This window comes from Anoplophora glabripennis, unplaced genomic scaffold, assembly GCF_000390285.2.
Source record: "Anoplophora glabripennis isolate ALB-LARVAE unplaced genomic scaffold, Agla_2.0 scaffold1516, whole genome shotgun sequence".
NCBI lineage: Eukaryota > Metazoa > Arthropoda > Insecta > Coleoptera > Cerambycidae > Anoplophora > Anoplophora glabripennis.
The window spans coordinates 2557-18420 of NW_019417613.1; the positions used below are offsets into that span (position 1 = coordinate 2557).

General features: G+C 36.2%; 2 protein-coding genes across 2 annotated transcripts; both read left to right on the forward strand.

The window, feature by feature from the left end:
• Positions 1-785: 785 nt before the first annotated feature.
• On the forward strand, positions 786-13144 carry LOC108916468 (fibril-forming collagen alpha chain). The gene is made up of 19 exons (XM_018722729.1): positions 786-860; positions 2508-2716; positions 4999-5352; positions 5471-5716; positions 5801-5925; positions 8227-8532; positions 8591-8699; positions 8757-8944; positions 9001-9217; positions 9275-9525; positions 9576-9737; positions 9792-9989; positions 10061-10600; positions 10996-11481; positions 11539-11935; positions 11993-12286; positions 12352-12524; positions 12582-12797; positions 12860-13144. Exons 2-19 carry the CDS (start codon positions 2509-2511, stop codon positions 13004-13006), a joined length of 4617 nt encoding a protein of 1538 aa, XP_018578245.1. The 5' UTR covers positions 786-860; position 2508; the 3' UTR covers positions 13007-13144.
• An 801-nt stretch (positions 13145-13945) lies between these two features.
• LOC108916469 (cytochrome c oxidase subunit NDUFA4) lies at positions 13946-14549 on the forward strand. Its single transcript, XM_018722730.1, has 3 exons — positions 13946-14109; positions 14206-14349; positions 14410-14549. Exons 1-3 carry the CDS (start codon positions 14068-14070, stop codon positions 14464-14466), a joined length of 243 nt encoding a protein of 80 aa, XP_018578246.1. The 5' UTR covers positions 13946-14067; the 3' UTR covers positions 14467-14549.
• The last annotated feature ends 1315 nt before the right edge of the window (positions 14550-15864 follow it).

Genomic DNA, 15864 nt, shown 5'->3' on the forward strand with positions numbered 1-15864 from the left:
TTTTTTTTATATTTCAGTTTGATTACATGTGCAATTGGCTGCGAACAATAAAATGTTTTCAACGTTTATTGTTTAGTGTAGATATGGCTTTATATGAGAATTTAAACTCCATCTTAACATTAATATGTTATTAAAAGTATTTCGATGTTCCTATTTGCTTTAACAAAAAAAAATTGTTGAAAACGGGAAACGTCAGATTCTAAATTAAATTAAAGGTACCTAATTCTGGTATACAATTTGCAAGTCAACCGTTGAAAATATTTTATTTGTGGACATTATTTATTAAATTTGAATACACGAAATATAAAAACTAGTAAACGTAGGTTTTTTTATTCTGTTCTTCAATGTGTCCTTTAGACGAAACTATAAACGCACCATCGTGAAAAGGCCATATTAAATAGGTACCTAAAATTAAAAAAAAAATGTCCACAATCATATCCACAACTGTACTGTATTCATTTTATTTCTGTTTAAACGGGCTTCTCTGTGACTTATCAGTGTCATTAAGAACATGATAACAGCTACGGTAAAACATTGTATTGATTCCGATGATCAAAAACAAAAAAAAAAAGTGATAGGGGTATTGGTCCTCCCTGCAAGAACGATGGGTTTCTTGCAAAAACCTGACATCGGCGCCGATTCAAATTTTCAGCTGAGGATGTCACTGAAAGAATCCCTTTTCCACCAGATGTAGTGGGGGCGATCACGCATATTAATTAAAAGATGCGTTAATGCTATCAACACTCCCCCCGTTCCCCTGTAACAGATAAATAGAGGCGCGTAGACCTCACAGCCGTGTAGTGCCAGCCCTGGGACTGGGGCACACGAGTTTTTGGGGTTCAAAACCCCCCACGTGTAAAGTAAGTGACCAGTTTTGAAAGCGGGCGGTTTTTTAAGGGTGCGACACTTTGGTGGTTTTTATTGACGGTGTAATGTGATTTGAACTTTAAAAATAGACCTTAACGGTAATTTAGGGACAAAAATATATTTTCTAAGGAAAGAGCAAATTTTTAAAACGGTGTGATGTTGAGTTATAAAATAATTGAAGTTGTCCAGTTTATTATTTATTTATTGTGTATAAAAAACTACATTGTTCCTATTGAAAAGAATTGTTAACTATTTAAATTATAAAAGGAATATTCTTTTTAAATTTTAAAATATATATCGATGCACCTACATTTTTTTTTTTTTTCAAAAAAGTATCGCCCGTGATCATCAGAAAGAGATTATCCAAGAAAGTATTTTTATGCATTTATCAATTAAATGCATCAATTTTTTTTGCATGTTGCATTGCATTACATTCTGTATTAAAAAACAAACCAACATTTATTAATACAATTGTTCAATCTATGGTGTAAAGTGAAATTTCTTTCATCGGCCGAAAAATGCAAGTTAATAAAGAATAAGAGTAGATTTGTAAATAAATAAATATTTAATATAATAATAAAAATAAATTTAAACCAAAAATGATTTCTCACATAAACTTGTGGATATGCAATCAAAGAAATAATATTTTGAAAATATTTTGTACCAAATTTAGATTATTTTAAATTTTGTTTCGATTTGCAAATTTGTTACCTACCTCTGAATTAAAATTTGTTTAAGGATGTCATTTCAATTTCAAATATGTTTTATTAACGTATAAAATTCCGTTATATAATCTTAATAAGTGTGCACGATCCAATACAATTTAAAAGCAAACATTTATATTAACACACAATTAAATTTGTAATAGATCGTTCCAGATTCAGTATACGCAGTTGCTGCAAATGGCATATTTTAGAAGAACTTTAACTAGTATGGCCTACAAATAATTGACTATTAAATAAATTCATATATAGAGCAATATCTAGGATAATAATTACTCGACAGTAGAAGCTAGATTGATTTAAATAGATTTTACACTGTAATAGTTCGCCAAAGATGTACAAGGAGTTAAAAATTTTACTCATATCTTGTAGTGAATAAAGAAGGAAATAATGTTCGTTTAAACATGTGTACTATTTTAATTTATTATTATTATATTTTTAATAGCTAAATTATTAAAGTAAGATTGAAACTTTTAGTGAAAAAATATAATCTATAGGATATGATTTCCAAAGAAGTAACGGCTTCTCAAAGTTTCCAAAAAAATTCGCTTGCGATGAGGCTGTAGTCTCCCAGTTTCTGGAAGTCTTCTTTCTGCTGCTGCACATGCATTAATACAAAATTTGCGTAAAATTTGACTTTTGGAAACACCCTGTATACAGTGTTGATAAAAATAATTTTAAATTGTGGCTATGAATAAACGTTTGTCCAAAAATATTTTAAAATTGTATATAAGTAAATCGAAATGTAGGTAGCATTTTTATCTTTTAACTCAAATATAATTGTTCATTTTTAAAAACTTTTTTATTTGTTTACTGCACATATAGATACACAGTCATGACTTTAAAATATCGGGCGCCGCCGCTGCGATTTTGCAAGTAGTATCTACAATCTACATTATTTATTTTTACTTTCCGTAGGATGAAGTGTGAAAAGTTTATTTGGATAGTGTTAATAGCAATAACTTTTTTGGGGACAACGTCAGAAGCGCGACTGAGAAGGAAATCCAAAAGGATGAACGTACAAGCCGATGATCCTGAAGCTGAAGTTCAAAACCAGGAAGGGTCTTACACTTATGAAGATTATGAAAAGGAATTCGACTATACTGACGATTATGATGAAAATGGAAGTATGCCTATTTTCATATTTACCTAGAAAAATATAATAAAGCACATACAGGGTGTAACCAAAATGCTTGGTCAAACTTTAGTGGCGAGTTCTTCTTCCACTTTTTTTGCAACTTAAAATGAATCATAACCTTTCACTAACTTTGAACGCCACCGAACACCTCGAAAATAATACTTTTCAGGACAAATGTTTATACAGAGTGTTTGAAGTCGATGCATTCCTTGCAGGAGGTTATAGTACAAGCGATTTGTGATATATATTCTTAATATACTATATTCCGAAAACGCTTACATTCGATCTACAAGTTTTAATAGGATACAGCACTGATTTTTCTTAAAATAAAAATCAATTTTGAATCCCTTGTTCAATTTGGAAGAGAAAAGGTATCTCGACTGTTTTTCTTATGACGCACCGTTTTCGAGTAAAAAAAATAAATTCGATTTATTGCATAGCGGAATTCGGTTTGAATAATTTGAAAAATAGCAGAAATAACTGCTTCACCCGCAAACACTTAAAAGTGACAGCTATTATTAATTTTGCCAAACAAAAACAAAAACGAGTGCACAGCCAACTTGCTAATTTCTGTTTAGATAGTGAATTAGTGAATCTAAAAACTGATAAACTTTTTTTAGACTATTGATGTTAACTGCGAGGAATAATAATTTTTTGTAATAAAATTGGTACAAAAAAAAGCTGAGTGCATAATTTCTGCTATTTTTCAAATTATTGAAACCGGATTACGCCATGCAATAAATCGATTTTATTTTTTTTACTCGAAAACGGTGCGTCATAAGAAAAACAGTCGAGATACCTTTTCTCTTCCAAATTGAACAAGGAATTAAAAAATAATTTTTATTTTAAGAAAAATCAGTGGCGTATCATTTTTTTCTTTAAAAATATTCAAAGACGTGCCTGTGCGCACGCCACTGGTGAAACTAAAAACAATATTTTTATCGTAAAACATGTATTATTGTTAATTGTCAAAGCATGTAAAATTTCATTAAAATATTCTTAGCGGTTTCCGCAATACTTATAAATTTGCATTTTTTTTAATTAAAACTTTATCACCCTGTAGATCAGAAACTAAGCGATTTCGGAAGATGGTATATTAAGGAAATATATCACAAATCACTTGTACTATAATCTCCTGCAAGGAACGCATCGACTTACCAAACACCCTGTAGGAATTTGTGTTGACTAAGAATACGCCAAGTGTATTAATAACACGCTGTATATTTATGAAAGTTTTTCGATATATTCTCCTTATTGAAATAACTGTCAACTTCCTTACTTATATATTTTTATAAATTTGGAACTATAGTATATACCCTTCTATAAGGTGTGTAAATAAATAAATGCGAAAAAATCCAGGGGGTGATTCCCTGTGCAAAAAATAAGGTCAATCTTTGATATAAACAAATCTCGCATTGTATTAGCTATGTCCTGTTCAAAGTTGGTTAGTGCAACTCTCTCTCTCTCGCTTTCGAAAGTTCAATACGTTTTCAGCCAGGAACGTTGAATAATTGTAAATATTTCTAATTTTCACCACCAAGAACGGTGGTGACAACATTTTTAACAGTAAGGCGATGTTTCGAATTGTATTAGCTATGTCCTGTCCAAATTTGGTTAGTGCATCTCTCACAGTTTCGAATAATTCCAAATATGTATTTCGAATATTCACCACCAAGAACGGCGGTGACAATATTTTTAACAGTAAGGCGATGTTTCGCATATTCGGACATTCACTGTGAAGATATAACCGCTTAAAGAGGGTGCCAAAAAAGTTTTTAATTTTTTTCTGAAATACCAAAAAAGTGACAGAAATTAAATTAAGTAGTTTTCTGCTATCGAGAAGGCATGCACTCAGTAAACAATTTGTTGATTGTCCCCTACGGTTGTAAGTGGTAGAAAATGCTATCCCTAAGACTTGTTTTATACGTAATTTTCTTCTTACCATTTCAAAATTCATTTCATTCTAAACAAAAAAAAGCAATATATTGTAATTTTTTGTAAAATTAACGATTTCTGAGCCAAAAAATTATATAAAATCAATTAGGTACATAGAATAATTGCCATATATTAGAAATTTTATTGAACTAATAAATAAAACGTATAATTACTGTTTATTTTTCTTTCTTACAGCCAAAACTATTTCTCTTTTTTCTTACTTTCAAAAATTGACTTTAAATCAACACTTTACCAATCTTCCATATCAAATGTTCCAGTCCAAAGACTTGGGACCCAGAAAATAATAAATTCCTTCTAATTTTTGCAAACAAATAGCAAATTCAACACCAAGAACTCCAGTGACAACACCCCAACCACTAAACGAGAGACCAGTGGACGTAGAGGAGAGCACACAGATCTTCGTCCAACCAGATGACGAACAACCAACTCCACAGCCTACCAGTAGTATAGATGTTCATGTATTTCCTCCAACTACTCAACGTCCCTTGAATTGTAGACATGATGGGAGGTTGTATCATGATAAACAGAAATGGTTAGTGGGCGAGTGTACGAACTGCACCTGCATTAGGGGAAAGGTTGAATGTAACACGGATGATGAATGTTTAGCAAAGTTGAGGCCAACAAGAGAACCTCATATTGGTGGAGGAGGAGAATTTTTACCACTACCAGGTACCTATCTGTGTACTTTAATCTGTAACATCGGGTGCCCACAAACAACCATTGATCTTTATATCTATTGTTAATATTTTGTTAAACATTAAAAATGCAAGCATAAAATATTTCTCAGGTCCACAAGGACAACAAGGATATCCGGGCGAAACAGGGAGGACTGGAGAATCTGGGTCACCGGGAACACCTGGGTATCCTGGAGTGCCAGGACCGCCAGGTCCTCCAGGTCCTCCCCCAGACTTGTCGCAATATTATCAGCAATTGGCACTATCACAAGCTAGCAACGACAAAGGTCCAACTTATCCAGAACCGTTTCAATATCTACAGGCAGCAGTAGGACCAGTTGGTTCCAGAGGGCCACCAGGTATTCTAGAACAATTTTCTTTAAAATGCTACTGATACTATTAGATACATGCGAGGGCGGGATTATAATGTTGAACTATTTCAGGTCCACCCGGACCAGCAGGGCCTCAAGGCTTTCAAGGTACCAGAGGTGAAACTGGAGAACCTGGACAACCTGGACCACCAGGATCTCCTGGATTAAGAGGGCCACCGGGTCCCCCCGGAAAAGACGTAAGTGACACAATAATCCTTACAGGTTAAATCTTACATGACTGTGTACATATGTTTTAAATATAGGTATAACATTCACGATGTAAATGAGTCAGTGAAAGTCATTTCTCATAATTACAAACATATTTATGCTGGATAACGAACGGGAGGCCAAGATCGTTAAAGAATTGGGTTGCCTACTACAAACTTTGACCTTGAGTTTTCCAATGGCCTTGCAGCATTTCTGAAGCGAGAATACGTCATATCTCATCGTATATTTGATTTTCATCATCTAACTCAATATTAATTATTTGAATTATTAATCATTTAAATAATTTCTGAGTGCGTATATACTTATAAAAGATGCAATTGTAATATTTTTGCAGCTTAGGATGAGTTAGCAGTGTTTCCGATGTCGTAGCTCGTCATTGTTGCATAATAGGATTGATTGGTCCGTCTAACCTATCACTGTTATCCTTTAGCATTGTTATGGGGTGGTTTGAGTGAGGGTTTCGACTTCCATTTTTGCTAGCGCTGTCGGGGGTTTATTGGCCTACTCCCTGCAAGGGGACATTTTCGTGTGCCTCTCCCTTCACGCCTACATTAACATAACTTTGTTAACTTAAATGGAACACCCTGTATTTTTTTACTCTGTCGTGTGCAGATTGAAATTTGTCAAATTATTGTTGCGTCTACATAATTTATGCCGAAAATTTAAATAAAAATGCCTGGGGATCGTGTGTGTAAATTATACTAGTGAGGTTTATTTTAATTTGTTTGTTATTTATGGAAAATGTGGCAAAGTAATTTCAAAACCGTGGAGAATTTGCTGCTATTTTCCATAAATAACAAACAAATTAAAATAATCCTCATTAGTATATAATTTAAATGATCCCCAGGCATTTTTATTTAAATTGTCAGCAAAAACTATTCAGACACAACAATAATTTGACAACTAACTTGACAACTTTTTTGGGTGTTTCTAGTCATGACAAATTTGACAACAGGACTGATACGAGAAAAACTGTCCAAAAAATAGAAAATAGACTCTAAAAGTAGTAACGGCAACCCTAACAATGCTTATATGGCTTGAAGGAAATTTCAATCTGCATATGACTAAGTAAAAAAATACAGGGTGTTCCATTTAAGTTAACAAAATTATAGCTGTTTGAAGTTATCAAAATGTAACAGCAAAAATAAAACACCTAATATTAAATGTTTTAATTTGTTGGCATACCATAACTTAGTGTTACTTATGCCCTTTGCAGTACCATCCAGTTAATATAACGCTCCTGGTATAGGGAATATTTAATAAAGTGACCCTTAACTTGTACGTAGAATCTGAAAATGCAATTATGTACATATAGGGTGTTCCACTTAAAATAACGTAGTTGGTGTCGACTTCTGCTATAACTGGACGTGCTGAAGAGTTCTAAATATTTTAGTTGTGTTCAACATTGCCATGTTGACAAATTTTCAAATTTTTCGGAGCAGGACTTTTCTAGATATTAACACGATAAGTAAAACAAAACCGAGATATGTTTGGACACTATAACATTCTCAAGTCCTAAGCCGCTACAATTTTATTTTTTGCTGAATTTTGAAAAACTTATTTTTTTATCCAAAATCTAATAACATCCCGTTATTCTACACTGTCCAAAGTCTCACACTCTCCTGCAACATTTTGTTTTCTTTCAAGATCTTTATCGTTTATTCATTTAATTTGTTCTGAATTAATATTGAAAAAAGAGGCAAAACATTTACTTTCCGAGTATATAGGTACTAACCGCCACTGCTTTAAGTGTATTTAATTAATATTTTTAGGAATTATGGTGTATTAATAAGGTAGATATGTTAAAATAGTATTATTCATGCGTTGAAAGTACACGGATAATAATAAGAGTAACATAAAGAATTTGAAGGAAGTTGGCAAAATTTGTATCAATTTAATTTTAGAATACACATTTTGTAAGATCCATCCCTCAGTAAAAGCTCAATATTTATGTAGATACATACAGAAATAGTTTATTGGTGAAGATAGTAATTTTTCAAATCAAGTTTTTTTATGCGTATCGTCTAAGAAGATACTGTTTTATTTAACATTTTTCCCACTTCATATAAAAAGTTACAGTTTAAGATTTGTCGGTAACACGGCAACATTGCATAGTAGACTTATGTTATGCTTTCTGCTACAGTGGTTCTCAACAAGTTTTATATTCAAATTTGCTTTACATTTTACATTTTTTGTTTCTAGTTTTTTCGTAAAAAAATCTACTCGTTACATGTTCTACACAATAAATAGTTGAAAATATTTCATTTTAGGGGGAAAGAGGAGAAGATGGCGAAGCAGGTGCATCGGGTCCCGCGGGTCCTCCGGGATCTAGGGGATTACCGGGAATGCCGGGGCTACCTGGATCTAAAGGTCATAGAGGTTTCTCAGGTTTGGATGGCGCTAAAGGTGAACAAGGCTCACTTGGAGAGAAAGGACAACAAGGTGTCCCAGGACTAATGGGACCAATTGGCTTGATGGGGCCAGTAGGACCTAGAGGGGAACGAGGACGAGAAGGACCACCTGGACCGCCTGGTTTAAGGGGGATTGATGGCATTGCTGGACCACCAGGTTTCCCTGTAATTGCTTTCAAAATAATATTTTGAAGTGTTTTATTTAAAATAATTTCAAATTTAGGGATCCATCGGGAAGCCAGGTTCACCAGGTTTTCCAGGAAACCCTGGTGCCAAAGGTGATCAAGGATCACAAGGCTCAAAAGGAAGTCAAGGCCTACAAGGACCTATGGGTCAGTATATTTTATTTTGTGAAGAAAATAACCTTATACATATTTACATTCTTTTAGGGGAAGCTGGTCGCCCAGGACAACCCGGAGAATCAGGTCCACCAGGACCTGGTGGTAAAGACGGATATCCTGGTGAGAAAGGAAGCATTGGAGCACCAGGTCTCATAGGACCCCCTGGATTTCCTGGAGCTAGAGGGCCCCCAGGATTGACCGGAAGTTCAGGGCAACCAGGTGCCAAAGGAGCTCAAGTAATTTATTTGATAGGGACTAGTCTTCATGATAGATATTTTTTTATGTATTTTAGGGGTTACCTGGAGAACATGGCTATAAAGGGGAGACAGGAATGAAGGGAGAAACTGGAGCTCCAGGACCAAGAGGTCTTCCTGGTTTGGAGGGAGTAGAAGGTAAACGAGGGAAAAGAGGTATGAGAGGACCTACTGGACCTCCAGGGTCTTCCGGAGAACGTGGTATACCAGGTGCTAGAGGATTACCAGGCCCAGATGGAGCGCCAGGAGCTAAAGGTCATTTCAAATTTATACCGTAAAAATATAGTGACATATTGTTTTGTAAAAATGTAGGTCAAACTGGGGAAAGAGGATTTATAGGCCCTGTAGGACCCAAAGGAGCTACAGGAGAACCAGGTAGGCCTGGACAAACAGGTTTGCAGGGATTGAGAGGTTTAGCAGGTCGACCTGGACCACCAGGCAAATCTGGATCACCCGGCGAAAGAGGTCTACCTGGGCAAGATGGAAAACCAGGAGAACCAGGAGCGCAAGGCATTCAAGGCTTACCAGGGCCATTGGGACCTCCAGGGGATAAAGGATTAACTGTAAGTAATTCTTTCTGTGTAACAGACGAAATGTAGATTTGTTTTTCAAGGGTGAACAAGGTAAAGACGGTGAGCCGGGGCCTCCAGGCCCACACGGTCCTAGAGGTGATGCAGGAAAAGATGGACAACCAGGACCACAGGGTCCACCCGGCCCGCCAGGCATTGATGGAGAAAGAGGTGCACCGGGTGTTGCTGGACCGAGAGGATTTCAAGTATTAAAATCATTAAAGTTTCACCATATATATTTATGGTAACTAATCTTCTAGGGACTTCCTGGAGCAACAGGAAATCCTGGTACTCCAGGTAAGGATGGAGAACAAGGAATACAAGGGCCTCCAGGGACTCCAGGTAATCAAGGAAATAGAGGAGAAAGAGGGTTTCCTGGAGAAAGAGGGCCAATAGGTCAACCTGGTCTTCCTGGCCCAAAAGGAATCGCCGGTACGCAAGGGGTTGACGGTCCACCAGTGAGTGAATTCTATTTCTTTTTTTTATATTATATGATGAGTAATGTTAAATGAAATTAATATGATTTTAGGGTTCACAAGGCCCAAGAGGTTTAAAAGGCCACCCTGGACTTCCAGGTTTAGTTGGATTACCGGGTCTTAGAGGACAACCGGGACTTCAAGGAGAAAAAGGAGAACGTGGGTCATTTGGGCCAACAGGTCCTGAGGGCCCCCCAGGTCGTCAAGGCGAACGAGGTCCGCTTGGTCCCATGGGCCCACCTGGACCACCAGGTGAAACCGCTGCTCCAGGTGAACCTGGTCTTCCAGGTTTGCCAGGGGAATCCGGTGCTCCAGGTAGTCCAGGAGAAAGAGGGGCTTTAGGACCTCAAGGTGTACAAGGATTTCCTGGACCACAAGGCCTTATAGGATTACCAGGTCTCAAGGGAGAAAGAGGGTTTATAGGATTTAAGGGTAATCAGGGTAACCCGGGACCAGTAGGAAGACCTGGAGAGTTTGGCCCCCAAGGGCCAATGGGATTAACAGGTGTTAAAGGAGCTCGAGGTGAACCTGGGCCAAGAGGAGATGTTGGACTGATGGGACCACCAGGAAGACCAGGAGAACCAGGTCAAGCCGTATGTGTTTCTAAATTATGATTTCACAATGAAACAAATAGAAAATATCATTTTGTGCAAAATTTTCCTGGAGGACATTGGGTCCGGTAAGGAAAGAATATATGCAATGGTAGAGATGCTTTCAAATATAAAAATTATTCATAAAACTCTTTAATGACCCATTTCTACTTAGGAACTAAAGAACACTAGCTCTCAAGGCAATGGATTAATCACCAACTGAATGTTTACTAATATACATATATTTTTTTAATAACTATCTTCAAACCCATATTTGTAGGAAACTATTTGCTCAAAATTTATTTTTCATTTTGATTAAATTTAATAAAATCTTTACAAAACACCTAATTTCTTTCCAATTCTAATCTAATTTATATTTTTATTTTATCATTTTTTAGGGACAACCTGGTAATAGTGGTTCACCTGGCCCACAAGGTTTACCAGGTATTAAAGGTGCTACAGGAGACATAGGAAGAGCAGGAGCAGCAGGTTTACAGGGACTGCCTGGATTACCTGGACTTGAAGGTCCTAAAGGAGACAGTGGATCGGAAGGTCCTCCTGGACCCATAGGTCAAATAGGTCCTCAAGGCCCTTCAGGAGATAGAGGCTTACCAGGTCTTCCTGGACCTCCAGGATCTACAGGACTGAGAGGAATGAGAGGAGCACCTGGAGAATCCGGTCCTCCAGGTAAACCAGGAAACGAAGGTCCTCCTGGACCTCAAGGTGTAACAGGACTGATAGGCCCACCAGGACCTACAGGAGACCAAGGACCAGAGGGTCCACCTGGTAAGCCTGGTCCACCAGGAATTGCGGGAAGAACTGGAGATAAAGGACCACAGGGTGCTCCTGGTCAACCAGGGAATAATGGACCACCAGGACTGCCGGTGGGTAATTAAATTAATAAAAAATATTTTTTACTCATATGTATATATTCCTAATAGGGACCTCTAGGTTTGAGCGGCCCATCAGGTGCTACTGGAGAAAGGGGACCACGAGGAGAGCCAGGACCACAGGGAGTAGAGGGACCTCCTGGTGAAAGAGGTAAAACTGGTGCACCAGGCATAGAAGGGGCTAAAGGAGACCATGGGGAAATTGGTCCTAAAGGTGCAAAAGGTCACAGAGGATTAATGGGCTTGCAAGGTTTACCTGGAATCTCAGGTCCTCCAGGAGAAAAAGGTCCACCAGGAGACCACGGCATGCCTGGCAAAGAAGGGGAAACTGGATCTAGGGGTCCCCCAGGAAGAGATGGTAGTCTTGGCCCACAAGGAATAGCGGGTCCTCCAGGTCCTAGGGGTGAGACTGGCAGTGAGGGAAGACCTGGACCCCCTGGAGCTCCTGGTAATTATGTTTAATTTTCTTGATTAAGTGCCATATTTATATTTTTAATTTTTATAGGTCCAGCCGGTCCACCTGGCCCACCGGGTGATGGGATTGGATATGACGCTGCAACCTTAGCAGCTTTCCTTACACAAGGTCAAAATAATCAAAAAGGACCAGATCCTTTAGGTGATCAACCACCCAGAATATTTGGAAAGCAGTTAACTGAAGAAGAAACTAGAGAACTTATAAATAAAGCATATGAGCAACTGAAAACTTCATTCGATAAACTTAAGAAACCGAGTGGACAAAAGAACTCTCCCGGAAAGACTTGTAGGGACATTGCAGCAGCTTATCCGGAATCTCAGAGTGGTGAGTATATATAACTCCAAGGAGTGTTGCTCCATATAGAACTAACCATATGTCTGAATTTTAAGGCCAATACTGGGTAGATCCCAATGAAGGAGATATCAGAGACTCAATCTTAGTCCACTGTGACATGGAAAGTAAAGCCACCTGCATCATGCCTAAACCCGCCAGATCTCCAGAAATTCATTACAGAGGAAAAGATTCAGAAATTTGGCTCGGTGAAATAGAAAGTGGAATGAAGGTATGTTTGCTCCATAATAAAGTGCTTTAAATTTTTTTTTAAATTTTTTTATTTTAGCTTACCTATAAGTCTGATAGCACACAAATAGGCTTTCTACACTTACTTTCATCTAAAGCATCACAAAATGTCACATATCATTGCAAAAATTCAGCAGCTTACTTTGACACAACCAAGCATACCTTTAGGAGGGGACTGAAGTTAATGAGTTGGAATGACGTCGAGATTACGCCTAAGGGGAAACTTAGATATGAAGCCATCATTGATGAATGCAGGGTAACTAATATGCGAATCTTTTAGTTTTAACTTAGAATTAATTTAAACACTACCTATTGCAGTACCGAAGAGATGCTTGGGCAATGTCTGTTTTGGCATATTCCACCGACAAGCCACAGAGGTTACCCATCGTAGACATAGGCATCAGAGATGTTGGAGAGTCAAATCAGACCTTCTGGATTGAAATTGGAGCTGTTTGCTTCTCCTAATAAAAAAATTAACTACTTAATTTTTTAAGTAGAGCCAAATATCCACTGCCATATTCAGTGTTCAAATAAATGAAAAATAAACTTAATTACGTGTATAGTATAAAATATGTTACATTCTTTTTTATTTTGTTTTTCTAAAGGTGCTATAACTATAGATGTAAATTTTAATAAAACAGTGAAAATAACTTCAGCCGTGTTTCATTAACTTACAATAAGAATTGAATTATCCCCTAAACAATAAAATTATACCTGCATATTTCGCAATAAGGAGATTAGGTCATTTCCACCAACTTTCGATTAGGTAAAGAATAGGTAAGATTTGTTTAACTAGAGAATGAAATAAGATCCTGAAATAATTCCAATAATTGAAATGAAAGATGCAAAAGCGCAAATTTTAGATTGCATAGTATACTCACGGATAATAACATTCATGTAGTATCGACTAAACCCTAAACCATGAGAAAATATTTACATACTATTGCATATGAGTAGAAAAAATAATTATAAAATGTACCATATAGGATCATATACATAGGTATGTAGGTATGGAATAGGAGAAATAATAAAATCTCCCATTTCACATTAAACTTTAGCAAAAATAATGAAAAAGATATATTAATAATAATGTTATAAAACTTAAAAAACTGATATATTTTACGGAATTCAGTATTGAATAATAATTTTAAATTTATAATTCGCGCCAATATATACTGTAAACCAATGTAGAGTCTATTGCTAAAAACAATCTTTCTATAAAATTTCTAAACTTATCTTTCTCTCGATTATAAATATAGTGTAAATAAAATGTCAATTTTATTTTGTGAAATAAAATACCTATTGAAGAATTAACAATTATATAACAAGAATCTAATTCTAAAATAGACAATAATGTTCTCATCTCTTTTCAGTGGATAGTGCAGGAATATATATGTATCTCTTTTTAAGTCCCAATTTATTATTACGTATGTATTGATATTGAAACCGAAGTGGAACAGATTTACAGATTAGTTGGGTTTTATTCTAAATTTATTTGTTTGAGAACAAAAAAAAACTGATTCGAGATGCAGGGAATGTCATTGAACTCCCTTAAAAGGCACAAAGCGGTAAGTGAAAGAAATTATTTAAAAATAACTACACATAACCTTTAATCGTCTTTCCCAAAATTGATATTGAATAAAGGTATTTTTTTATCTTTCTAGTTGATTCCCTTGTACTTTTGTGTTGGATTGGGTTGTGCTGGAGCAGCTTTCTATACTGCTAGATTGGCCTTTAGGAATCCCGATGTCCAGTGGAACCGCTCCGGTGAAATCTCTAATGAGGAATTCAGGCAGAAACAGTACAAGGTTGAGTGTTTAATTTAGTAACAGTTTATTAATTATTTTAACGAGTCTGTTCTGTTTTAGTTTTACTCTCCAAATATAGACTACAACAAACTGGAAAGTCCCGCCCCAAAATACTAAAATGTTTAACTGGTAGTCAAATATACAGTGTAATTTAATTATAAATAAAGTACTTAGTTGTAAAATATAAATATATTTGAATATTTTCCACATTTTCTTAAAATTAATTTTAACTCATTTTGTCGTGTCAGATATGTATGTACCATTGTTGGTATTGTAAATGGGTGTAAACAATAATAAGAAAATCGACCGATGTCTCTTGTTGGATTGGGCCTTGAGGGGCCAGCTGGTCAACTGGCTAGGTAAGATGATATTGGATCTTTTTTTTCTGGGTAGGTCACCGGGCTCCAGGGAGATCGTGCCCTCGCCCCCAAGCTGCCTGCCCCTATACTTATGTAATGAATGCATATATGTACTTACGTTTGTGGTCGAGTTAGTTGTGTTTCCTCATAATATAAGTAGAAAGCGTAGAAAAATTGTTAATATTCAATTTTTTATGGTAGAAAGAAATGTATCTAGACGAATTTAAGTATTTACAAATTTATCCTTTACTGTTACTACTAGGTACTTTACTATTCACATAAAAACTACCAATTTTGTATTAAATCCTGTTTAAATAGAATAATGAATTTGTAATTATTTGATACTTATCACATTGTGCCCTCTTCACAAATCAGTAAATTTATTAATTTAAACCCATTGAAATAAAATACCTACCTTAATCGTATACTCATAATCCTGCATACATGCCTATAAAGGCCCCTCTAGACGGTCAATACATAGAAAATTGAATATATTAATTTTTCTATGGGTCAATAATATATTCATATTGCACAATAATAATGTCTCCATTATATGTTTTGTGGAGATATCCCCAGACGGTGCACTATCATCCCAGATTAATTCAAAATTAATCTGGGCTATCAATGTGCAATAATTTAGTTCACCTTAACCATTGCGAGGCTCCGGGCGGCAGATCTTTGTGAAATGTACGTAAATCGAATGCAGATACTTCTGATGATTTAAGAGAAATATTAAGAGATTTTTAAAAGAAATACAGACGACACATATTATTGTACAATAATATTGAGATGATGAGATGTAATGTAGCGTTCGGCTTCATTGTTCCGTGCATTCTTTTTTGCCCAAAAGTTTAGTTGTCGACTGTCATAGGACATGAAGGCCTACTGATGAAAATGCTCACCAACCAATATCCCATATCCTTTACCAAACTCATAAAATCCTACCTACACCACCGAAAATTCCGCATCCAAATCCAAGATTCCCTTTCCACCACCCGTCCCATGGAGGCCGGTGTCCCCCAGGGCACCGTCCTGTCCCCACACCTATACACCATTTACAACTCCGACATCCCACATCCCCCCAACACCAACATATACTTATACGCCGACGACCTGACAATCACATCCCAATCCGTAGATCCTAGATATTCCGTCT